The sequence below is a fragment of the Numenius arquata genome, chromosome 1, assembly GCF_964106895.1.
Source record: "Numenius arquata chromosome 1, bNumArq3.hap1.1, whole genome shotgun sequence".
NCBI classification, from domain to species: domain Eukaryota; kingdom Metazoa; phylum Chordata; class Aves; order Charadriiformes; family Scolopacidae; genus Numenius; species Numenius arquata.
This window is the reverse complement of record NC_133576.1, coordinates 67,280,016-67,304,991: the sequence shown is the minus strand read 5'-3', so window position 1 is coordinate 67,304,991 and position 24,976 is coordinate 67,280,016. Positions and strand designations below refer to the sequence as shown.

Here is a 24,976-nt window from a genome sequence, read left to right as displayed (position 1 = left end):
CAAGAACAGAGCTCAGGAAGAAAGTGCTAAGACTGCCAAACATTGTCTGAAATCAGGACCAGAAGGATTTTTGGCTTATTTGTGCTTTTGCTTTGGTGGTTGATTTTTCTTTTCAGTCAGTGCGATTACATGTAAATATATATGGTGGGTATTCTAGTTACTTTCTCAGGCCTCTAATCACAGAGAGAATCAAGTCCTTTTGTGAAATGTAACACTCCCTGTTGCTCTCAACAGATCAGGTGCTTGGGAGGAAAGAAGGAGTTAAAGGGCTGTTTTAGCAAAGATGTATCCCTCCCCTTTAGCAGAGCCTGGCACAGCATATTTACTTGAGCATATAATGATGTGATTATGCCACTGCAGAGTTATATTTCCTCCTTCCCACTCCCAGTCACAGTGTGGCTACACCCAGTCCTGGAAAGAAATAAACTCTTCCTCCTTACACTAATTTACCAGCCGCTCTGGTGCCCTGTGGCAGACAGGCCCACGGTCTTGGTCATAACAAACCAACCCAGTAAGAAACATCTGGTACTTCAAAGTTGCAGTTTTCTTCATGTTTAACAATTGTGGGTGAACCCAGAGAACAGCCCATGACATTAAATAAACTCTGTGTTCCACAGGAATGAAGTTCCCGGTTTTCCATCCACACAGAGCTCTGCAGGCAATAGCCAGTGTTGAAGGACACTGCCAAGTGCATCTTACTTGCATCTTTTCCAAGCTCAGTTCCACTGCAAAGGGTGAATTTTAAGACAATCTGCCTTTCTGCCCGCAAACCAAGTGCATCAACAAAAAATATTTTGACATTGCCACGGGTATAGAGATGGCAATTCTAAAGATAATCCTTTCCATGCAATTTAAGCCCACCCAATGTTTATCTAAATACCTCCTTGCAACAAAAGGAGCAGAATTTTACCTCTAAGGTACAGTAAGAGAGTTCTGCCTCTGGGTATCAGTCTCCTTGGCACAAACTTCACAGAAACCTTCCCTAAAGATTGCTAGTCACCACTGAAAAAGCAAATGCACTATCAGCAACCTTTAAGTTTCTGTGAAACAGCTAATTAAGCTGTAATTTTCATCTACCACTCCCCCGACCCCCCTTACCCCCCCTGCCCCACTCCCCGCCTTGCTGCAGCTGCGGGGAACTGCACTTGTGCCAGCATCAGCCAAGGGGGAAGTCAGCATTGCCAGCTACTCCTTTTTTTTTTCCCCATCGGGCACATCCCTTTTGTAAAGGCAGGGGAAGAGGATAGCTCTGCTTCCTTCTTAAAAGGACAAAAAAGTAGTAGTCAACCACAGCCAGATCCTTCTGTGCTCTTACCACAGAAGTTTTGGTGTGGTTTTGTTTGTTTTTTTAAATAATGAAAACTGACCTCAATACACTTTGACACCAGCCACTACAACTCAAAAAGGGTTAACTTGAAATTTGTAAGATTTATGAATTTTTAAACTAGCACATCACTCCCTTCTGGGCTTAGGCCCAATACTACTGCATCTGAAAGCATCAGTCACAGGTTTTATCCTGAACATGCAGGTGCTATTAGGATCTGAATGCTTTCAACACTATCTCTGGGCTTCCCTGGGTGGGAAATCTTGCTCCACAAGGCATGGAAGGAAACTACTGTGCTCCAACCAGGCCAACAAACCCTCATCAATCAATGGCCAAGACCCCATTGAGAAGACCCACTTCTCAGATGCAAAATTCAACAAGATTAAGGCCCTGTCACAGGTATTTACATATATTTAACTGCCTTAGAAATTACTAGCAATCAAGAAGTGAAACTTCTTTGAATGTCTGGGTATAAGTGACTTGCCACAGCCACAAGGTTATCTTTGCCATTTTCCACTAGGTGAGTGTAAGCTGTTAAGGAGGGAACCCCTGTATGATATACTGATTAAGAATATGCTAAGTAGATTTTAAAAACACAAGCATGAAAGACAGGACAGCTAAACAAAAATTGTTCAAAAGCTTAAATAAGGCTTTCTAAATAGTATAATAGCAGCTTCAGAAAGTTCGTACAGTACTATATAGAGACAAGGACACACTCTGCCTTGACACCCATAGGAAGTTCTGGATATACTGAAGGGAATAAGCTGGATCACATGAAAATTTTTAGTTGCAGAACTTCCTCTTTGGACCCATCACTGATACAGGACTTAATCACAAAAGCAGATGACTTTTCAGAGCAATGAGTCAGGGCATAGACATATACAATGAACTAGAAAACTAGTTTGTGCTATGAGCATCAGTGAAGATGACAGATTAGTGGAACAGATCAGAGGATCTGAAACAGTTAGTTGGCTGTCTTATTGTTTAGGAAGGAACTTCAGCTCCTAGAACTGATTGGTTTCTGTTCTCCAGCAAGGGTGACATACCATGCATTAGAGAAAGGAAAGGTCCATCTTCTGAGTCAGCGAGTTCAAGCTTCAGTTCTATTCCTTGAACCTGTCAGATACTTGATCCTTCTCTTGTTTGACTCTCAAGTGCTTAAGGCTACATATGGGTATATGGAAAGGAAAAGGCAAACATTTCATCCCCGTGTCTTCAAAAGGATACTTATGGTCAAAGCTATACCATAGCCTGAAGAACCAAGCACTTTCCTGCTTTGTCCTGTTCCTTCTTTCAGAATCTGGGACATCCTAAAAATAAGATAAAAACATATTTGATTATTTCAGGCAGAAAAAAAAAAAACCAAATCACACATTCCAGTCATTCAGATTATAGTGTTCTGTCCAAAAAAAAAAAAAAGCCAAATTACTTCAATACTCTACTTGGACTGCAGAAGAAAGCTGAGGTTACTTTCCCTAGAAAGACCAGAAATGATTGCAGAAAAGACGTAGTCCTCTGCATTGCCCTCAAGTTGCCTTAATGAGCCCTCTACCACCAGGTTCCCTTGAGTCTAAAAGTTTATTGCACAGTCAATCCAGTAACGGATATAGAAATAAGTATAAAAGTGACAAATAAGCCTCATTGTTGTCTCGTCCCCATCCCCCTCCCCAAATAAATGGAGTAATCCAGACTGATCCCTACTTCATTGCTTTGTTGGCTTCCTTAACTCTAGGTCTATTTAATGTTCTTTCCTTAAGCCTATTGCTTCCTCGGAAGAACAAGGGAATTTACCATGCCTGACAAACTCTCACAAACCTGATGAAATATATCGCATTTAGAAACATAACATGCTTAACAGGGAATCCATATAAAATCACAACTGAGGAAAGTCATGCAAATTTCCTAAGTGCTACCAGTGTTAAATATAATGCCTTTACTAGCTGTGCTGCAAAGTCACCCCATCAGCTGGTCTGCAGCTGCATCTGTTTTTACTTTTGTAACTGTTTGGGTTTTTGGGTGTTTTGGTTTTGTTTTTGCTTTTGGCCAGAGGCCAAAGTTAAACACAGGAAAACAGATGAAGTGAGAACGCCTTGTATGAATCATCTTCCAAACTACTGGAAAAGAACAAGACCGGATTGCCCTGTGTAATTCTGGTCTGCAAAAAAAATAACCCATGATCCACCAAGAGTTAGAGCTTAGTACATTTTCACTCCCTCCCCATCCCAAATTATATATTTTCTTTAACTGTGACACGTTGCTAATCTTGGCTTGGTGAAAGAAAGAGGAATCCAAAGGGAACCGACTAATGGACTCCATTAGGAATGCAATGCACAGCTAAAGAGGGAAACAAACGGTTAAGTGCTTTATGTTTACATGGGAAAAAAGCAAACAAGATATTTCCACCCAGACACTGAATGAGAACAGAATACCCATGCCCTCTTTCCTGCTAAAGCAATTCCTCAAATACTGACAAGCTCAGTCTGAACTGGCCAAAGCCACCTCACCACGATACCACTTCCTAACCTTGGCTTTATACAGTAACCGTGGCCTTCATTGTAAAAGGTGTTTTTAAGGCCTGGCCCTCTGGTTGTTCCCAGACAGATACAAAACCAAGTTCACCCCTTTTTGGTACCCACACCCACCATTTCAGAGTGTATTTTGTGTGCTGGACACAGGTCTCTGCAAAGAACAGAGAGATGCCTAATGCAGTTTCTGCAATGAAAAAGATGCTGCCTGAGCCAAGTAACTCGTATCTGTACATCCTGTGACACACGCACACAACCAGATGACATAAACCACTAATAAGAAAGCTGATCCCAAATACAGTAGGTATCCCACGCATGTATCTGACCAGCTTGAACACCAGCATCATACAACCTGGGGTTTACAAAGCAGAGTTCACACTTTGGACCCAGAGGATGCTTCAGGTGAAAGTCATCTGTCTTTCCTGTCATTCAGCTTCCTCTAGCAGGTTCCTACATAGCAGGACATAGCACAACCAGTTGTGCTACTGAAGAATTAGTGTCAAGCAGTACTCTGGGAGAGTGTAAACTAAGGTCTGGACAGAGGAAGCTCCCAGTTAAGCCTCTGGAAGTGTTGGGTGGTTTGGTTTTTTCCCCAGACCTTTCATTCCTCCTGTGAATTCACTCAGTTTATAGATGAGGAAAACTGAAATTTCTGTTATGAACAACATTCTTTTAATAGCCGTGTTTGCCAGTAGCATATTGCAGGGAAAAAAGTCAACTCTTGGCTTGTTACTGATGCATAGAAAGTTGCACTAAATGTTCACAGCAAAGGTTTCCTGAATATAAATGACAAATTGCCAGCACTCCTTTTCCCCTCATACAGGTGGTAGGTAGTACAGACAAGATCCAGTTGGGTTGTGGTACAGTATACAGGAGCTGACATCAGATTAGCAAACTTAATCTTTGATTCTAAGCAAGTCCAAGAGCCAAAATTTGGTATCGATTATTGAACACAGATGCCAAGAGTCTGGGTTGGTCTTGGGGAAGACTCTTTATCCTGTAGCATGTTAAAAGCAAGCACATTGACTGGGTGGGGGAAAAGGAAAGCACATTGTTAAATAGAACGTATTAGTAGATTTGGCAAGGTTTTTGATGCCTTATGTATTTATACATATACACAAAAACAAACACTGCAGCATAACAGCCAATACCACAGAATGTTTTTTGGTGGGCATTGCTTGAGTGTTATAAATGCATTACTGATTTGACAGCTAAGAGAGAGAGGTTTTATCCATTCACGTAGCCTCTGCAATTCCTTATCATCTTAGTTATAAAATAAGATGAGCCTAATAGAGAAGTTATGTCATTACTTACTCCTTGCAAGACTTGAAAGCTGTCATTAGTAGGTGGAGGATCCTGATCTGGGTCAACCCCAACCCTACAGAAACATTAGGAAAACAAAGCAAGTGGTGTTACTGAGGGTTGCAAATGCTGTAAGTTTGGCAGAATGCATTTTAAAAGCACTTTAAGCACCCAGCAAAGCTGCATTCAGAGAGGTTATAAGAATAGTTTGAGGAAGAGCTGTCCCTTATTCCCCTGCAGTTACATAGCTATAGATAAGATACTTCTTCACTCAAGCAGCAACTACCTATAGATAACAGCTTTAACTCCGTCCCGACATCAGCTTTAACTGCTTACCTTCGTTGCCAATTCTTTTAGGACACTGGCAAATACTATTTTTGTTTTAAAATGTGAACTGTGGGTGATATCCTCTTCAGTGAAGAACATCCCTGATGTTCATCATCATCATCCCTGACGATGCAGCAAGAAACCAGAGACTAAGGACAAGCCCAGCCTAAATATTTGATACAGCAAATAACTTAGCTGCCAGATAGGCCTCAGAATGGCTCAAATATATGATTTTTAAAAGCCACATACACACACCCCAAGTTTTAATTCACTGCTTGAAGCAACAAAAATACTTTATAAAGGCTCATAATATTAATTTGCTGCAAGTTTCATTTACCTAACACAACACAGCCACAGTGCGTGAACAAGAAGTCTGTCTAGTCCAGCCTCCCACCTGAGTGAGGGAGAGTCTGTATCATGAGAAGGTGGGTGATTACAGAATAATATGTTAACAAGAAACCATCTACTCGCTTTTGCATACTTAGCGAGCATCTTATTACTGAACCATCCTTTCACATAGTGCTCCTATCCAAGATGGGTATTTAATCCTTGTAATTATCTTCAGGTTTTTCTGGTCTGTTTTGGGGGTAGCTACTTGTTAAATTAGCCTTTTCTAGTTTTAAATCCTATTCATGCCTTAATCTCTGTGCTCTCCCATAGACCTCCAACCTCAAATGTTAAGTAAGATTGTCAGTCTCAAATGCATTGTGTTTCAGTCCTGCCGTGTTGCATAATGAGCATAGGAAAATGCACACAATAGCAAAAACATGTTGTCTGAAATGGCTAACTTCTTCATTTCCCCTCTCTTGGAAGGGACTGGGCTAGCTTAGTGTGATTTCTTTGCTACCTAGACTTTGTGTCAGCTATTTCTAGCCACAGTGTTTATGCAACATCCCTGAGGATCACCAGAAACCAACTGAATCTTGCTGGTAAGGCCGTGTCATTTGTGTGTCCCCAGGACAGTGCCTGCATAAGGCGAGCAGTGATCCAAACATGATTTACCTTTCAGCACAAAAGATGGCACAGATCAAACTAAAAGGGAAGGGCTTCAAATAACTTGCAGGGCTAGCACTTTCTAATAGAACATTAGAAGAAGAGAAGTAGCTATTGAATTAAAGCTTTAAGTCATCTTTTGTGGACTCATGGCCAATCTAAGGCCTTAAATCAGGGAAAAATCCAGAAGGCCACTTTAAGACAGCCTGCAGCAGCCTCATATAGGGCGAGTGCTGACCCAGTCCTCTACTTGGATTTTTTCCTGAGTCTAGTTTTCTTTTCTCATCCCTTCCTGTTTCCACATACAGAATCATCTTAACCCTTAGGCACATTTGGCCTGGGAATTCATTGGCACTGACCAGCTTCAAGACTAAAAAGCTTCACCAGTTCAAGGGAACACTGGACAGACTGGGTACTGGATTATAACACATGCTAAAATAAAATGCCACACACAAGAGCTCTGCAAGGTTACAAGGGCTTAGACATCACTGCTTACACTATCACTAAGAGGTGAAGACATTAAGATGGGTCTTCTGCAGACAAACTAGTTACCTAATGAAACCTCATACAGATAGCTGACAAGCAATGTCAGGAAACCCACTCAATATGGTAATATATATAATAATGCGCATGCCTTTATAAATACGCATAAAAATTAAAGAAAGAAGATTTGTCATTTTCCAAAGCTGCACACTGGGGGGGTTCAACACACTGTGCACAGCACCCATACTCACATTAGCTGTGCAGCTGGCAACATGAACGGGGAATTCAAGAAGCTCATTCCAGAAGATGAACATAGCTTGCATTCCCTAAATAGTTTTAACTCACACATTCATTTCACAATACATAAGAAAAAACAAACAATTCAGAATAACTCAGCCTTCACTTGACTTACAAGGTTGTGCATTTGTTTTGGGGATTTTAACTGCCTTTAGGCAGGGGAAGGGGGCTTAGTGAAGGACCAAAGCAGGATGACCATACTGTTCAGTGAAAAGTCATAGCACATCACAGGCCTGGTGTTCGGGTTCACTGTTGTGCTGAAGAGGAAAAGAAAGCTTTTCTATATTAAAATGGTTCAACTTTAAAAAAAAATTCTTACTATATACGTTTCTTTCAATATTGAAATAGTACATTGACACAGGCTTGTCCATTTTAAATTTTTTTTTCAAAGTTATTCTTCAGGTGAATTTATATTTTGAGTATTTTTAATTACTTTTCTATAAATCACTTTTTTACATTCATGTTTCAAAGCGTGTTCCTCAGTCCACAGATTAACATAAAATACACTACTGTTTCGGATTCATGACTATGTTTTGTCTCTTTCAACCAACATACCGTGCCTCTTATTCTCTACTCTAGCATGAATTGTATAGAAAGCTTTATTTTTTTGTAGCAAGTCCGTCTGTTTTCAGGGTATATACACCATCACAGTTTTGCAGGCCCTGCCCTCAAATTTCAAAGAAAGTCTCATCTTTATCAGCTGAAACAAAACAATACCAAAAACCAGTCAAGTCTCTCCCAACCTTCTTTACAGTGAAGCACAGAAGACATTTAGTTATTTCATTCTTAGTTAACCACTTCCATAATTAAAAGTACAAGGAAAGCTGATGCATGTACGTCTTCAACTTATTTTTTTTCCTGGTGGTTAAAAGAAAAAAAAAAAAAAAATCCATATCACATCCTTAAGGACATTTTAAAAAGCTTCCCATAATTTAAATGTGCTGTAAAGGCTAATGTCAGTTCTCATTTAACCAGTTTTTAAATTAAGAAAAATTGTTACTGGATTGATTTACTCAGCTCTCCTCTCAGAGATCAGGGGCACAGAGAGGGCAGCCTCGCTAATGACTGTGGTGTTTTTCTCAAACCCTCTAGCAGAAAGGCAGGTGAGCAAGCTTGGGCTGAAAACAGTGTTTTCTTGAAGAGGTATAGTCTAAGTCATGGGGACTAAGGGGCACATCAGCTGCAGGACAGCCAAGGCCAGGGCAGTGCAGATGCCAGCAAGCATCTTCATTTTCCACTCTGTCCTTTCTGAAAGCCCATTCCGGCAGTTGTGTGTGGATTCCCTGAGGGTGTACAGTAGCAACTTAAATAAGTGACTTTTAAAAAGCAGATGTCAGATGAAGAACATGAGCAGTCTCTCAGCTGTAACAATGCATATATATCCCAAAACTGTTGGGAGGAAAAAGAAAAAAAAATAATCTATTTCACCCATTGGCATCCACTTGGTATTTGATAGATAACTACTTCAGTACAGATAGTTACCAGTACATAAAGTTTAGCCATCTTTATTTCTGCCTTGGGAAGTTTACTGGAACCTGTAGACAAGTCCATGCTACAGTAAAAATTAATCCAACTTAAGTATATTGCTTCGCTCCTCCCCAGTTGAAGTATTTTTTTTTGTTTTTAAGGCATAAAAGGCTTTTCACGCTTTAAGAGCTCTGTAATAGCAAAGGGACTATTGTTGAGCTCCTAACACTCAATACCAAAGCACTGGTTTTCTGCTCTTAGCTGACTCCTGACCTTCTTGGTCCTTATTCTACAGCTACAACTCCAGCATCACAGGTAGGAGAGCAGTTACTCAGATTTGATCCTTCAGATTTGACACAAACATAATCCTGTGTATAATTCAGTAATTTAAACAGTGTGGTAGAGAATGGTTGACACACAAAATGACACACAATGGAAACTAAATGTATGGAAAGGAATGGTAAAAAAGCCAGATAGAACTACTTCAAGGTCCCCACTATGTCATTTTTAAATGGGTGGAACCATTTCTTCTGATGCTTCAAAAACCTTTCCAAGGCCCTGCAACACAGATGACAACTTACCAAAACAGAGGCTTTACTACATTTTAGCGTATGTAATTACTGTGGCAATGGCCAAGAATGACTATAATACATAATAGTTCTCAGATTCTCTGTAAAAGTTAACATACTGCATCTCTGGCAAACCCAGTAGTTGGCTGGGAACCTTCAAGTGTGAGAAGATACACGAGAAACTTACCATTGCCCCATCCCAAGGAGTATATATTTATTTGTACACACACACACACACGTACACACATTCCCCTACAGATACCAGTTAGAGATTGATTTTATTATTTCTTCTCTCTCTATCCATGTATCAGTTCTAGAAACCATCAACTGGCAAAGACTAGGATTCTGATTTCTCTCCACTCTTATTAGCATCTTCCTATAAACAATGTGATAACCGTCAGTTTTTAAAATACACCCCAAAGAGGCTGGGCTAAATCACCTGTGACATCCCTTCCAACCTGAACAGCTGTACAAAATAACCCCAAGGAATGCTTAAGAATACCTGTGTGATTAAGGATCACAGGATCACACCCATGATTTCTCAGCTTTCAAGTCTTCCCAGGCCAGAGATGCTGGTTTTGCTTCATTAATTACCCATACACAGAGTTAAAGGATGGTAGTGTTTTGGGGGGTATCTTTTAAGCTAAAGACATGATATGTGATCAACACTCTCCCAGCTCAGAAGAGAATAGACTCAGAACTGAGGAACATCTACGGCACTCTGCAGAAGAGGAGACGCAGCAGGAGCATGCCATAGTACAGAAAAAGAGCACACGCTTAGTGTTACAAAGATGAAGAAAGCCAAGCACCAGGTTAATTTGGTATCAAGGAAAGCACGGTGTCACCTGAAATACAGCCAGCGGCTTTCACTCATCTCTTCCACCGATGGAACATGGTCACCAACTCTGGTACAGTACAAGAATGTAATGTAAGTAACAAAATGCTCATAAGATGGTAGCTTTACAGAGCTCCCTTGCAAAACAAAGCAAACCAACAAAAAACCCCTACCCCATCAAAAAAGACAAAGCATACATGAATAAGAATGGCAGAACAATGACAAAGTGACAAAAATAAGGAAAATAAACAGTATCAGCACTTTATGATTGAGATGTCCAGTAATATTCTTCATTCGTTCAGATTCAGGCTGGCAAAACACCTATATTCATGACAGGCCACCTCCCCTAGAAAATTCAATTCAATAGCTCTCAAGAGAGCTGCTACAAAGAGATAGAGCCGATCTAAGACAATTCTTACACATGGGAGCTGCACGTGGTCTAAAAGAGAAAGTCATTAGAGAAAGTAATCTCAGGAAGCTATGCATATATGAAAGAGGTCATCACTACTGCCTAATTTCAGGGCAGTCCAAAACAACTGGTAACACATACTACATCACTCCATTGGTTTAACTAACAAATAACTAACAATCTTTAATATAATTAGTCTCCAGTCATAGCAGAGAATGTTTTTACTCCTTGCTTTGCCTTTTTCAATTGTACTTTAAAAAACAAACCACAAGTGAAAGCATATTTGGTTTCTAATATTTTCCATGTAAATTCCTTAGCAGGTTGTGGGTTGCTTTTCCCCCCCATTCTTCCGTGAAAAAATGCTACATGAACTCTATATTGCTTATGTGAAATAAAAGCCCAGATGATCAGAAATCCACAGAGGCCTCATTTTACAAAGAGCAGGTGTACACACCCTGATTTGCAGGCTGATATCATGACAACCCAAATATTTAAGGCCACAGCTTGCTCTGTGAAGAGCGTGCACTCATCTAATCCTTGAAGGCTGAGGCAAATACCAAACTTTGGATGGATCTGTTTCAGATTCCTAGTTCAATAGCTCTTCTCCCATATCAGTGTACACTCCAGCTTAGAGCACTCTGCTCCGAAAGGCCAACACTGAGACAGCTCTGCATATGCAGCAAAAACTGAAATTAAAAACTGCTCAATAACTTCCCCTCTACGACTTCTTTCTCTTTGCTGTATCTTTGCCAAGATCGTATATCGAAGTTTTCCCAGATGTCTATAACGAGTGCAGCATTTTTGGAAAATTTTAACTATTTTGGAAAAGTTCAGCTACCTCAGAAGATAATTCCCACCACCATATTAAAAAAATAAATAAAACCCAGTAACTACAAAAACACTGGAATTGGGGAAAAGTTGTTTCAGGTTGGTTTTAGGGTACCTTTAGGTATTCTTTTACTTGATCTAACCAAAACAATGACTGCTCAAACTGCCTACCGAGGCTTGCCAAAGCTTGGCAGTTAAACCCTCATCACCCATGTGCTCTACATATATCTTAACCCAGCTCCTACGTGGTCTGGGCCTTCCCCACGCTTTTTCTCTCTGGTGTGAAATGCTATGTTTCAGAGCACAAGAACAGACATAAGGAAGCATCTCCCAGGCTTACTTCCAGTCGCAAAAGAGGAGGCGATCTCTTTCCTACCAAGTGAAAAACCCAGAGGGGTGAGGCTGGAGGTTCGGAGGCTGCACTGCACCTCCATTAAGAGAGATTCAAGATTGGTGAGACTGGAGACTCTCAACTAGAGATTGGGAAAGAAGGAGGAAGATTGGTGAAACTAGAAAGGAAAAGATGACTGGAGAAAACAGTGCAGAAAAAGATATGGTGAAGGGAAAAAGAGGGTAATGGGCAGTGCCTGTGTCTGTGCATCTGCTCTTCAAGGGCAGCAGAGAGCAGCTAGAAGGCAGTGAAGGATCTAAGTTGTAAAGGAAACAGGCTGCAAAACAGAAGGATGTAACTTCCCATCAGAAATCCCCCGCTCCAGTCTGAAACATAACACAGGGCTAGATCCCAGCATCAACACTCGCCTCCTGTCATCGCAGCACACTGAGGCATGGTATTTAAGAAATGCACATTTTAGCACTGGACCACCCTGGGTAAGAAAACAGAGTATAACCTGAGACTGCCACCAAGCTGTCAGTTTTACCACTATCCCAGATAGCTGTTATGTGACCTACCTAACTATGTGAGAGTTAGTGTTTCCAGATTTCTTTTTCAGTTTTTTCATTTAAAGAAAAAAGAAATTAAAAAAAAAAAATCACTAAATAGAAATCATGTAAAAAGATTGTATTTGCAAAGTCAGACATAAGGCAGTAAATATCTAAGTTGACATTGTCTGTGCAACCTTTAACTTTTATGGTAGAAAGATACCTAAAATATTTTAAACTGACAGATATAATGCTTTAAGATTTAGAAAAATGTTGCTAAGTATATTTTAATGGAGTAATTTCAATTAAACACAAACTTCCTCATTTGAAGCAGATTATGAAGGAGAAGGCGGCATTAATCTACATGTTGCTTCATTCAACATGAAAAGAACCAGATCAATAACCTCTGATGTAAAATGGAAAACAGTATTTTGCAATACAAATGCTAGGACTTCCCTTTTTTCCTGTGACAGATAAATGAAACAATAAGTCAGCTACTTTTCTGAAAAGAGGAACTTTGTCAGTGGTTTTGATTTACAGGGCTCTCGAGTTTGCTGAAACTGTTAAAACTTCAGACAGGAAATTGTTTCTTTGTTTTAGTCTCAAAGGATGAAACTATATTTTTAATATCCAAGTCATGCTTTAGTTTCCAAGAAAAAAAATCTACTGCTAGAAAAGCGTAACTGTTTACCACTCACATGCTTGGATATGTCTCACTGATAGACAGCCAAGAAATTAAAACACATGACATCATAGCTTTAACTCCTGTTTCTGATGTTAATTTTTAAGTTGCTTAGCATCAAGTAGCAGAAATCAAAGGCATCTAAAGATCCCGTTATTTTTTACTCTGATTTTGCTGTCATGACCTCACTTTTCCAACCAGTTAAGCAGTAAACTAAAGTCTCTGCTACAAACCACAGGTCCTCTGCTTAGCTGTACATTTAAGTTTAATCAGTGGACACTGGTAACATACCCTACCTGGAAAGATCCCTGCTCTTCTGATTACTTGAGACATTCAGAACAGAGCAAGGGGAGGCAGAGGGTATTTTTGCCTATTTTCCTCCTTATACTGCCTTGTACTTTACTAAAACTTAACTTTCATGTTACCCTCTCCATCCCTCACCTACTTTTAATACATTTCACATCATGGGAGAGAAGGGACCACCAGAAGTAAACAACAAAGAGAGCATCCCAATTGCTATGCAATTAACAGCATGTACCTCTGCCTCCAAGCCACAGCAAAGCAATTCTGGACCCTTGTGTAGGATCACCCCATGTGTGGACGCAACTGCCTCCCCATGAACGTAGTGGTATCAAGCCAGGATGAAAGTCTTGGCTGGAGTCAGCCCTCTGTTCTCCTTAATCGTGCAGGCACAACCTTAAATAAGACCCTTTGGTGTTGATGTCTGTCTTAGCTCCTCTGACTCACCCAGTACAACAGACTTGCGCCTGCGATTCCTAGGGAAGAAGCTCAGCTCATCGCAGCCCACAGGAACTACTGAAGGGGCCACCCAGAAGCCCCACTGATGGGCAGACCAGTACCCACAGGATAACAGTAACGCCACTCCGCCACACAATGACCAGGCAAGTTCAACCAGCCTAAATGATCTGTCAGCTTGGTTGACTCAACATTAAAGCAGGCTCTTGTCTTCTCCTCACCTCCACACTGCAGCAAGGCCAGCTACTTCATGAGGACTTTGTAATGGCTGACTGGCTTTCCATCTTCCCTTCCACAAAAGCCAAAGTCAACCAGGATACAAGTGGTGCGAACTTCACACCAGAGCTGGACTTTCAGGAGCCCACACAAATCCTGACATTGAAGTCCAACACACACATGGCATTGGTTTCCTATGTTTCTTCACTTAATCTAGGAAGCAAACCACCTTTTATCTTTTAACCTCTTTTCTGCTATATAATCCTGCATGGGAGAACTACTTATTTCCAGCCTCTTGCAGTCTAACCTAATGGGCAAGTGCCAAGGCTCAGAAAGCATCTCAGGCCACTCCAGGGACAAGTCACCTACTGTACAGCCTCAGGAGTGCATCAGCACTATATACTGTGCTGCTGAGCAAGGCACTGGGACAGCATCTCATCTTCATCTCCTCCTGCCTCCCTCTTCTACTGGGTACAAAGAGATGGAAAAGAGAAAAGCAGCATGTTTTCTAGAAATCAGCTGGAAACTAATTTGTTTCTTTCTGAAAACTGTAAGGTCAGACAGGACTTCTTGCTTTCCAGCTGAAAGAGCTCTATCACAGACGGTACTTCACCAGCACCAAATTTCTAATTCTCCATCAGCTGCACACGGCTGCCACCTGCTGGCACAAATCTGATTTCATGAGGTCTCAAGAAGTGCAGCTTCCCTCATCAGGAGAGCAGTGCCTAACAAGGCAGCTGTAGGCAGACCCATGCAGCTCTCTAGAATACTTCCTATGTAGAGTTCCGTTTTTTACATGATGTCCTTCCCTTAAAATGGAAGTTAACCATTTATTTTCTGTCACCCCACTGCCAAACAAATGCCAGTTCCAATTTCTGCTGACTAGCAAGGATGGGTAAGTCTCCCAACAAACTACAGCTAAACACTCAAAACTATGGTTTGGCCAACTGCCTTTTGGCAGCTACTCCTCTAGGAATGGTATCATAGCCTTTCCAGCTGTTCTGCCTTGTTGGCCACATTAATGATTTTTCCAAGTATAGCCTACTCGAAGGGCAAGCCTGGAAATGTTGTAGTGTTAGCTCTTTCTCCATTCAGGAGCAACTCATCAGCCAGGCTCATGGAGTCTCATTACTGAGCCAGATTAGTCCTGCTAAAGGAGTTAAGTGCATATTCTTGGATGCTTCCTGTTTCCTAGGCTCAATGAGGAGACAAAAAGAGCTGCTACCTCAGAACTTGTTTCCAATTGGCCAGGAGCTAGACCACATGCTAGAATTCAGTCCTGTGCAACTGCTGACAACTGAAGGAGCCCTGTGGCAGAGGTAATGGTCGACTGCACTCAGAAGTTGTCTTCTGGTACAGGAAGGCTGAACACAGTTCCTCTTCACTTAGTTGTCCAGCAGCGCATCATGTCCCTTGTTGGATGACAGGGTTTTGGAGGAAATACCCAGCTATGCTCCCTCAACAGAAGAGATGCAGGCAGCTGGACAGAAGGCTGAGGACGCCAGCACCTATGGTGAGAGCTGTTAGAGTCATCTTTGCTGACCTTGTTGCAGCCATGCTTCAGAAGATGCTTTGGAATCCACTCAAGTGGAGATCAGACATGGGACATCCTCACAATGGCCATCGCAGAGGCTGCAGGCAGATTTTGCCCAGCCACGGCAAACAGCGTTCTTACCTGCATAACGCTGGCCACAACTCATCTCCTGCTCCCTCGTACCCCACACCTCAGACAGTCTATGCACCCTGCTGGTTACACAGACACTATGCCTGCCCTGCTTGCAGAGGTGTATTAGTACAGTTGTTCCTTATATACCACCATCAGACAAGTCTCCTTCTGTTGTCAGAGGTGCCAAATGGAAAGCTGCACATGGCACTTATTCCAGGGACCTTTTAAAAATCTTTACACAGCTCTCACATGGGAACAGAAACCACTCAGGCTGGGCTTAGAAATATCATTATTATGTGGTATATCACAATCATTAATGGCACAACTGCACTGGAATTGGTTTTGTTGTTGACTTCACACCAGGTGTTGCATTACCTGTTGTTAGCGAAATGACCTTCAGAGAGCCTGACTACATGGAAGTGATGCTTCTTTCTGGTGTGCTAGCCAAACATCTGGAACTTGCATTCAAAGACAGTTTTAAAGGACAAAATTGATTCAATTGGGCACTAAAAAAAGGAAACTGATTTCCTGATGTTTGCTGTTAGTCAGAGCTGAGATACTGTAAATCACTGCTGTAATGCCTGCCTCCAGCTGGAAGCATGCTACCTTCAATGAGAAAAGTTCACAAGTTCAACATTCTGAGAGTCCTACCCATTATTTTTTTTGCCAACCTAGAAAGCACTTGCTACATACAAGCAGTTCACTTAAGTTCTCCAAAAGCAGCACCAGTCCCTAAGAATGCGTTCTTCTAGAGACTGAAACAGGTTTTTAGCTAGGGTTGCTTTTTCCTATCCTATCACAAGACAATGGGATACAAATTTTGGTTAGCACAATTAGAAACTAAGACAAAGTAGCCTTCAAGTGCCAAAGAGCACAAATAATTTATATATGAAAAACACATTGAAGGGTTTGTGCAGCGTGTATTCTTTTAATTCCACCCTATTTACCTTTGCCCCCCAACTATCAAAACTTTCACAAAATGACAACATATGTGGTCTTTAACAATGACTGATTCATGATTCTCTAGCACTTCTGTTGATAAGCATCCTCAAGCATGAACATACTCAAAGCCCAAGAAGTACTAAATATTGGCCATGATTTAAAGACAAACATCTATAATCATGCTACTTACCACTTTTACAGGTCTCCTCAGACAGGAAGAAACACACCTAGAAGACTAGCAGGATCCCTTTTACCCTGGTTGATTAGATGACATCAGGTTTGTTTGGATAGATGTTTAAAGTGCATTCAGTTTAGCACCACTCACTAATGACTCCATTTAACTTAAAAAAACATAACAGGGCCATTACCAAGAGCCAAAAGACAGAAATGTCTTACTATAATAGGAAGAGAAGTTTATGTGTGACTAGAGAGATTAATTCTTTCTTTTCAATATAGGTGCTGCTGTATCAGGCAATGCTATTCCATATCCTACTGGGCTGACAAGGACCTAGATACCTACTTGCAGAGCATCAGAGCTTTAGTTAGGCTGAATCCCAGCAGCATCAGTACATTTTCTTCACCAGCCTGCACTAGCATCTTTTTCTAAATAACAGAATGTTCTAAATACCTAGAGCACCTCTGGCAAGCATCAAACAAGGTCTGTAGGACTGTGCCCGAAGAACACAGTTGCCACTTGAAAAGTGAAGTTTCCGCAGCACACAGTTGCATACTGACCTGATGTTCAGCCACGAGAGCATGGGAGTTGTGCCTCCACCGACAATCCACACAGTGAAAAAGACTATGAGGAGAGTTGTTGAGAACATCATTTGATGCGAGTAAGTAGCAGTATCTCGTATAGCCAGAGCAAACGCCATGGCTCCCCTGAGACCTGTGCGAAAGAACAAAGTAACAGAGCTTCAGAAGTGCAACCGTGCCTGTTTATAAAGACAGCTTCTTGCCTTGCTCCCTCCCTGCTACACATGCACAAAGTGACAGGCAGAAAGCACTGGGCTCCACCAAGTTTTAATCCCATCAGTGTTCCAAGTAATTATGCCCTGGGATGAGTTAGAACACAGTTTGCCCTGGTAGTTTTCTGTAACTTATAGAATCCACAAGTGCTAAGAAAAGGTGTAAATATTTCCAGTAACTAACAGAAAAGAAGTGCAGAAACAAACAGCAAAACTTATTAACAAACAAATCAAGCAGCTCCCTGAATCCAAATAAAAATGCACTTTTTCAGTTGATTCCATAACTGAGATGCGAGTTCTTGATAAGAAATTGTTATCAGCTGCAAAAATATTTTACTTAATAACATATTCATAGGCAGACTATATTCATCCCCCCACTGCCCCCAATTATGAAACTCCACTAGCAAGGACAAGTCATGGCATTTGGCCATCTGCAGACTTCTTTAGTAGGGGAAACACAGGACAGTTAAGGTAGAAAGGGACCTCTAGAGCTCATCTGGTCCAACTCCCCTGCTCAACCAGGGTCTTTTGGAGTAGGCTGCCCAGGACCACATCCAGATAGCTTTTGAATGTCTCCAAGGATGGAGATGCCACAGCCTTTCTGGGCAGCCTGTGCCACTGCTTGGACACAATAAAAAGTGTTTCTGGATGTTCAGAGGGAACCTCCTCTGTTTCAGTTTGTACCCTGTCAATGGGCACCCCTGGAAATAGCCTGTCTCCCTCTTCTTTACACCTTCTTGTGTACAGAGGCATCCCTGGCACTTCTTGGGGATGCACATGTTCAGACACACACTCCAGGATTTGCTTTACATCACAAACTTGAACAGTTATCTGTGCAACAGAAATTATAAGGGAGCTTAAGTCAAATACCTTGTTTTTTGCAACTAAGTGGGAGAGGGCACCCATAAACACACCTCGATTTTCTCAGCAGATCTCTGTTTGTGCACAATGTGTACACCATCTCAGCTAGAAATAACCTTCTGGAAGAGATACGTCCCAATTCCCCCATCCCCTTCAGATGCACTTCAAATGAAAATACTCTATTCCCAATGTGAGGTGGCTGCTTGCTGCCAGCAGCTGGCATTTCAAGATGTCACTCTTCCCAGACAGGGGACACTTTCTGTAAAGGCTGAAAGATGCATGATGGCATGCTGCAACAACAATTAAGTCTTCTATTCAGGATGCATGGATGGGGATTATGAAAGCAGAAGGTAGTACTATAAATTGCTTACGAGTTAAAAAATAAGATTTTTTGCTTTACTAAACATTTTTGTTTTTACCTGAAAACATCATCATGTGCTGAAAGTTCCAGCTGATCTTATGCCTCCTGCCCAGATTCAACAAGAAGGAGAGGGGGTAGATATGTGCTGCTCTGCCCAAAAAGATTGCAATCTGTTCACAGCTGAGGGTTAAGGATTTCACTTTCCTGAGGTATGGACACGCGGGTACCTGGCTCTAACATGAAGCTTCTCTTTTACTGAGAGATTTACATCATGACATCAAGTGCTCTTGTTATCTCTGTCTATATAAAACAGACTTTCACCAATTATGTGCATACAGAATTCACTGCACAGAATGCAGATTTTAACCAATATAACCAAGTTTTAAGCAAGTTTTTTTAATGCACAGTGAAATTATACCTAGTATTAAAATTAGCAGTTGTACGAATGAAGACTTTAAAAATTCACACTTCAAACAACTATCACCACCACCATTGAATTATGTGTTTCAGACCAACAGAAATGCAGTCCTATGTACAGAAGGAAAACCAAAATGAGACCAGCAAGCGGCTCCATTACAGCTCCTGCAGAGGCAGAAATCTCCTACCGGCTGGCAAGCACTTAAGAGTACAGAGTTACTGAGATGATAAATCCAAAAGACACTTGTCAGCACTAGAATGAAGTTCAAAAAGAGTAGAAGAAGAGTATTGTGGAAATTCATGACAGTAGGTGGTAAGCTCCTTCCCTTCCTTACTGTGGTGTAAAACATCCAGTGGTTCCAGTGAAAAAGCAGAAAGCTGAATACACCCTCCACGGAACACTTTGGGGCAAACTAGAGTGACGTGCTGAAATCCTATAAACACCATCACAAACAAAAGACCACCAAACACTGATCATTTGCTGCTGGGATAACAGCATTAGAAGAATGAAACAGCTCTCTCATGGAAAAGAAATAAAACCATGTAAGATCTCAAGACACCACTGGGTTGTTGCCAATAGCTAAAGTAAAGCAATACTGTCTGCATAAAACTATGTCTCTAAGAAAATAAGATTTCTACTATTACTTTGTACAAAAAGCTTCATGTAATTATTCCAAATAACTTTTACAGCAGTCCTTGTGAGGACTGCAGAAATCAGAAGCCATCATGACCAATGTATGTAGAAATAATGGCTAGGATTTTGTCAATGACACTGAGGCTTTAGCTTTACCTTTGCAGTCCCCTCCTTTCTCTTTCAACAGCTAACATTTTGCTCCTGCAAGGTGTTAACTCAATGGGGACAGTATCTTTTGAGGCAAGATGTGGGTGCTAGTACTAGCTGTCTTCCTCACAAAGGTAGAAAAACACTCAAGAGGTAACAGAGGTTAAGTGCAGTGGTAGAAAAAGATGTGAAAAATGTAATAAGAGATAGGTGGGTAGGAAGAGAAAGGAACAAAATAAGTACTGAAAACAAACCCAAGACAGATAGCATTACCTGAGACAGGACAGACACAGCAAAGATGAAAAAATTGCAGTGTTTAGTATACCAGATGCAGCTATTCCATTCCTGTCTTTATCTGATGGCTGCAGGGCTCTGGAGCATTTTTTAGGTCAGAAGAATGGACGTGAGGAGACACTGGAGAAAATTTATTGCTGTTTCAGAAAAAGATGTAAGTGGCCAAAGGAAAATAAAGACGAATGTGATAAATTCCTAGAAGCAGCACAGAGATGAAAGAAAAAGTGGAAAGAAGGAGAGAAAATAAAAACATTCTGGATTAGGCCATCTTTATATGTCTTTTCACTGTGTTTTATTCTCATTGCTGATAGCCGTACTCCTGCAGCAGGCAAAGTCAAGACTGGAACACTAGTTCCCACTGCTTCATGCACACTTTTAATTCCTTAATTGCCAGGAAAAAAGAAATAGGTACATAAGCTATTTCAACAGGGGCAGAGTGCAGAGAGGAATCCAGTGATTCCCAGCTTACACGAGTGCGACTACTACAAAAGTTCAGGAGGATTCAAGAGCCAAGGACAATGGGAACTGGATAGCCAACACCAACACCTTTCAGCACTGTGTACCCTTCACATCACGATCTGCACCACAGCTCAGTTCCTTCCTCCTCCCATCATGTAAGAACTTGACCTCTACTTTGGGGCATTGCTCAAAGATATTCTGTTTGCCCATGGTCCTCTTTATTTACTTGAAGTTTGTTTGTTTTCTTCAAGGGACCACTGGAAGTGAAGCGAAAAAAAATTAATCCTTTCTAGGCCTCCAAAGTTCAAATACAAGAGCAACACAAGCACTGCTGGCTGTCAATACACAAGTCACACAGTAAAGCATATTCTTTTATCTATTAAAATTATATTACTTCTAACACTTGCTCAGGTGCAGAGACAACCACTGGGTGCACAGAGGCCTTAGAGATTTGATGTAAAGGGTAACCACCATAGATTGTTCTCAAAATTCTTGTGCCTGCAAGACATGAGGGAAACCTAGGTCAGCCACTATCCTCTATTTGGTAAAGCCAACAGACACCAGAAGTTTTCAAGCACTTAATAAAGAGAAATGTCACACAAAGCAAAAAAGGATACAAAAGCTCCAATGATGAAAACTGGGCTGAATATGTGTTTCTGGAAAGTAAACAGTGCCAAACCCATATAAGAAAATATGAAGTTCTCTGCCAGGAAGTGCAATACCTCAAAGAGCTAGGGAAAACACAGTCACATGTTAATGGCCAAGCAATAAAGCTGCTTTTCAAAAACAATAGTACACAGAGTACTACAGCAATACAGTGTACAAAAGGTGAAAGACAGTCTTGCCTGCTTAGTGCGACTTCTTGATTCAACTGACAAGTTATTGTATGTATAATGCGCCTGGGTAATTCCACAGAAGAGGACAGCCACCACACCTGTGAACAGAATCACGTGTGAAAATCAGCCTGTTTACAGTGCGAGTTTAACATATTTATGCTTCTCAAGTTCTATTAAATTTATAGATCATCCTTAACCTTGAGACTTTCTGAACCTTATTTTCAACTAAGTTAGATTCCGGGTTGGAGTCGGGGGGGGAGTTGGGTGTGTGAACTAAAGCAGTACTTCTAAAAGCCACACAATGAGCTGCACCTTCAAACGCATTGTACAGAACATAGAAAACAAAGTACCAACATCTTGTTTCTCATCAGGTTTCAAGCAGAAAGTGGAAAAATGGCTGCTATGACACATAGGACTTCCATCTCCATATGCTTGAATCCCAAAAACTCACCAGTAAATCCACAAGCTTCTGCAAGCAAGAAAGTGCTCCAGGACATCAAGAAGAAGAGAGCCGTTTCCAGCAGGGGGAAGCAGTGCAACTTCGTAAACTTCGTCACGTTAAGTCATTTGTTAAGGGATCAAAAAAAAAAATTCCTTTGGCTTCTCTGTACCCAGTATTGATATGAAACACTTATCCGCTAACAACCAATGCTAATTGGAAAACAAACCACTTATAGTGCTGAAAAAAAATCAATTCTTTCACATCAAGACAAACTTCAGGATCAAGGTCTCCCCTTGCAACAGTCAGTTTTGGATACTTTTGCTGCATATCCATGGCATAACCATGTCCCCACCTATTTAAGGTAATATCTTACTTGATGCCACATTTCCCTGCAAAGTTCCAGCAGGGAAAGGATAGATACCTGGCAGTCCTTTAGGTTGTATGTCTTGGTTTTTTGTTTTGGGGGGTTTATTTTATTTTGGGTTTGGTGTTCCACCCCGTCTTTAAATAAAGCATAAAATACATTCAGAAGCATTTAATTCACAGGGCTGTTCTTGACCACAGCATTCCTAAGATGAAGTAGATTTATCAGAATTTTTCTGCTCGATTTGTTGACAAGTCTTTATCTGCAAGCGTGGCTAGTTCTGGACTTTTGAGGCAAAACAAAAAACCTGCCTACAACAAAATGTATTTCCTGTCCATGTGTTATAGAGTAAAAGCCAACTCAGAGCAGCTCAGTCTTTCAATGGGAAGAAAAATATAAGTTCATCTTCCAGAGGACAGCAAAACTTGAACGTCAAATACACACCGAATTAATGGTTTATACAGCTACTGAAGTGGAACAGATTTCAGTAGTATTAAATATGGCTCTTCACATACTACAAAAGAGTTGTTTATGTATTTATAGATTTTTTTCGGGGGGGAGTTTTCTTCCTCATCACTACGCCGGCAGCAGGTAAACACTGAAGAGCGCACTGTACCTGAGGGACAGACAGCTATACGCAGCTCTACCAGAAAACACAGAAAGAAACCACGTGCTAAGAGGTGTGGCGAAGAGATCCCTGGTCTTTCTGAAAGCTGACAACTAGCACAATCTTCTCTGAAATCCAAGGGGGGGGACAGCAAGAGCACAGCAGGGGCACTTGAAACAGTAAGGCGGTAGCACACTCTCCCCTGCTCGCATGAAGGCAATCGGTACCTCAATGGACACGTCAAGGCTGCACCATCAACCACCACGTTATCAGCATAACACAGCTGCACCCTGGGCTCTCTGCAGCACTACACAATCTAGAGCTAATGGCAGCACTGCTGCTTGGGGAGTCACGGCTCAATACGGGACAGGGATGTTAAGAAGCAATGAGCAGCATCACATTTCACAAGGAAATTCACAGGTCGTGGGAGGTCTGGGGCTCACAGCAGTCAGGTAGCCAAGGAGACTCAGTGGAAACAGTCTCCTGTGGGCTATATCACAGAATATGCTGTTCACAACAAGCCACAAGTGATTAACAGAGGCAAACAGCTGGCAGCGTTTCAGTGGGAGCCTGGTTAGGATGAAGCAATCCCGAGGCCAGCCACCCACTCCCCACCTACACTTAGTTCTTGTTGGCATTCTCTGCTGACTTGGAGGGTGGTGAGGGTACCGAAACACATACTCCAGCCACACCTTTGGTTGCAACCCTGCTTTGTCAGAAGGCTGCACCCTAAACAAAAGCCCAAACCATATATATCTATATATATATCTATCTCCATGACAGTTGATGTTACACCAAATGTAAGACAGCCTTTTTTTTTTTTTGAAACAGCTGCTATTCTCCACACAGTCACTTCTCCATATAAACTATCTATCTAAAACTTTTGAGGATGTATTGTCACACTGAACTAGATTATTTTTTCCCCTCCTAACAGACCCATTTTGTAACATCATGCTTCTGAAGCAGCGACATCCACCAGAGCAACAACTAGAACCCATCTTTCCACAGAGCACTTGGACAATTCCACTGCAAGTTTATCCCAGTGCCTGGCTCAAGATGCTTTCATGGATGCTTGAGAAACTGGGTAGCCACAGTCACTCCACAGGAGAGTAAGAGGTTGAACCTTGTTCCCTTGAAATTAGGCAAGAGCCCTTGTCAGAACAGATTCCTCATTTCCACTCTTTTCTGGCAGCTTTGTGAATCAAACTCTTTATTCCCCCTGCTGTTATTGTAAGTAACCACACCAAAACATTTCATTAAATCTGAAATGAAAACCTGTGCTCATCATTCTGGAGGAAAAGGAAGGCGAGATAAAGGTAAATAAAAAAATAATCTTATTTCCTAGAATAGTTGACCAAATTGAAGTGTTAATTCAAATGAAATTATTGTTTCTGTTTTCTTAACTTAAGCATTAAAGTAAAGACAACTTTCTTTATCCCTTAGGCACGGCCTTTTGCTTCGCTTCATTTCAACCACGCAGATTCTGCAATTTAGAAAGAAAATGCAAAGTGGTAGAGTACCTTAACTGTTATAAAAATAACCACAGACAGTGAGGCCAAGGCAACTTGCTGAAAGCCAGAACAAGTCCACATATATTATCTGCATCATATTTAGAACGCAAGTATTCTGTCTGTTTTCAAAGGACAATGCATGACTGCATGAAACCCTGCACTCATAGAGAGGTAGAGTTATAGGCTATATATAGGTTATATATACAGTTAGAGGTACTTCACAGCTACAGGAATAACAGTCTATTCACTTCATTCATGACAGAAGTTATGGGTTTTAATCAGCTATGAAGAGTCAAATGCAAATTTACAGTTTCCTTCTACAGTATTGCATGACATTAAGTATTTTTCCAAAAGAAAATAGTTAAAATTGTATAACCGAGCAACAGTTTAAGGATTTTGTCTGTTTGTTTGTTGTTTTCTTAAAAAAAAAAAAAAAAAAACACCAAATAACGATAACCAAAAACACCACCAAACAACCCGCAGAGGCTGCCTTCTGAACTGCCTTCCCACCCCCAGCCTCATACACCCTCCTGAGCACAAACATTAGGAACAGCAAGAACCAATTGTTGCTTCAG

At 41.2% G+C, this 24,976-nt stretch overlaps 1 protein-coding gene across 2 annotated transcripts in view; it reads right to left on the bottom strand.

Annotated features, from left to right (window-relative positions):
* SLC9A7 (solute carrier family 9 member A7) overlaps positions 1-24,976 on the bottom strand; it is a 74,769-nt gene that overhangs the window by 7,619 nt on the left and 42,174 nt on the right. The window contains exons 8-15 of one of the 2 annotated variants that reach the window (XM_074168849.1): positions 21,929-22,034; positions 21,487-21,575; positions 21,259-21,372; positions 18,749-18,860; positions 17,236-17,389; positions 10,133-10,192; positions 5,164-5,227; positions 2,552-2,634 (exon numbers count right to left, since the gene is read on the bottom strand). In XM_074168849.1, coding sequence (XP_074024950.1) covers positions 2,552-2,634; positions 5,164-5,227; positions 10,133-10,192; positions 17,236-17,389; positions 18,749-18,860; positions 21,259-21,372; positions 21,487-21,575; positions 21,929-22,034 — 782 coding nt within the window. The remainder of the gene's footprint in view (positions 1-2,551; positions 2,635-5,163; positions 5,228-10,132; positions 10,193-17,235; positions 17,390-18,748; positions 18,861-21,258; positions 21,373-21,486; positions 21,576-21,928; positions 22,035-24,976) is intronic. The other variant, XM_074168859.1, reaches the window with a different exon arrangement.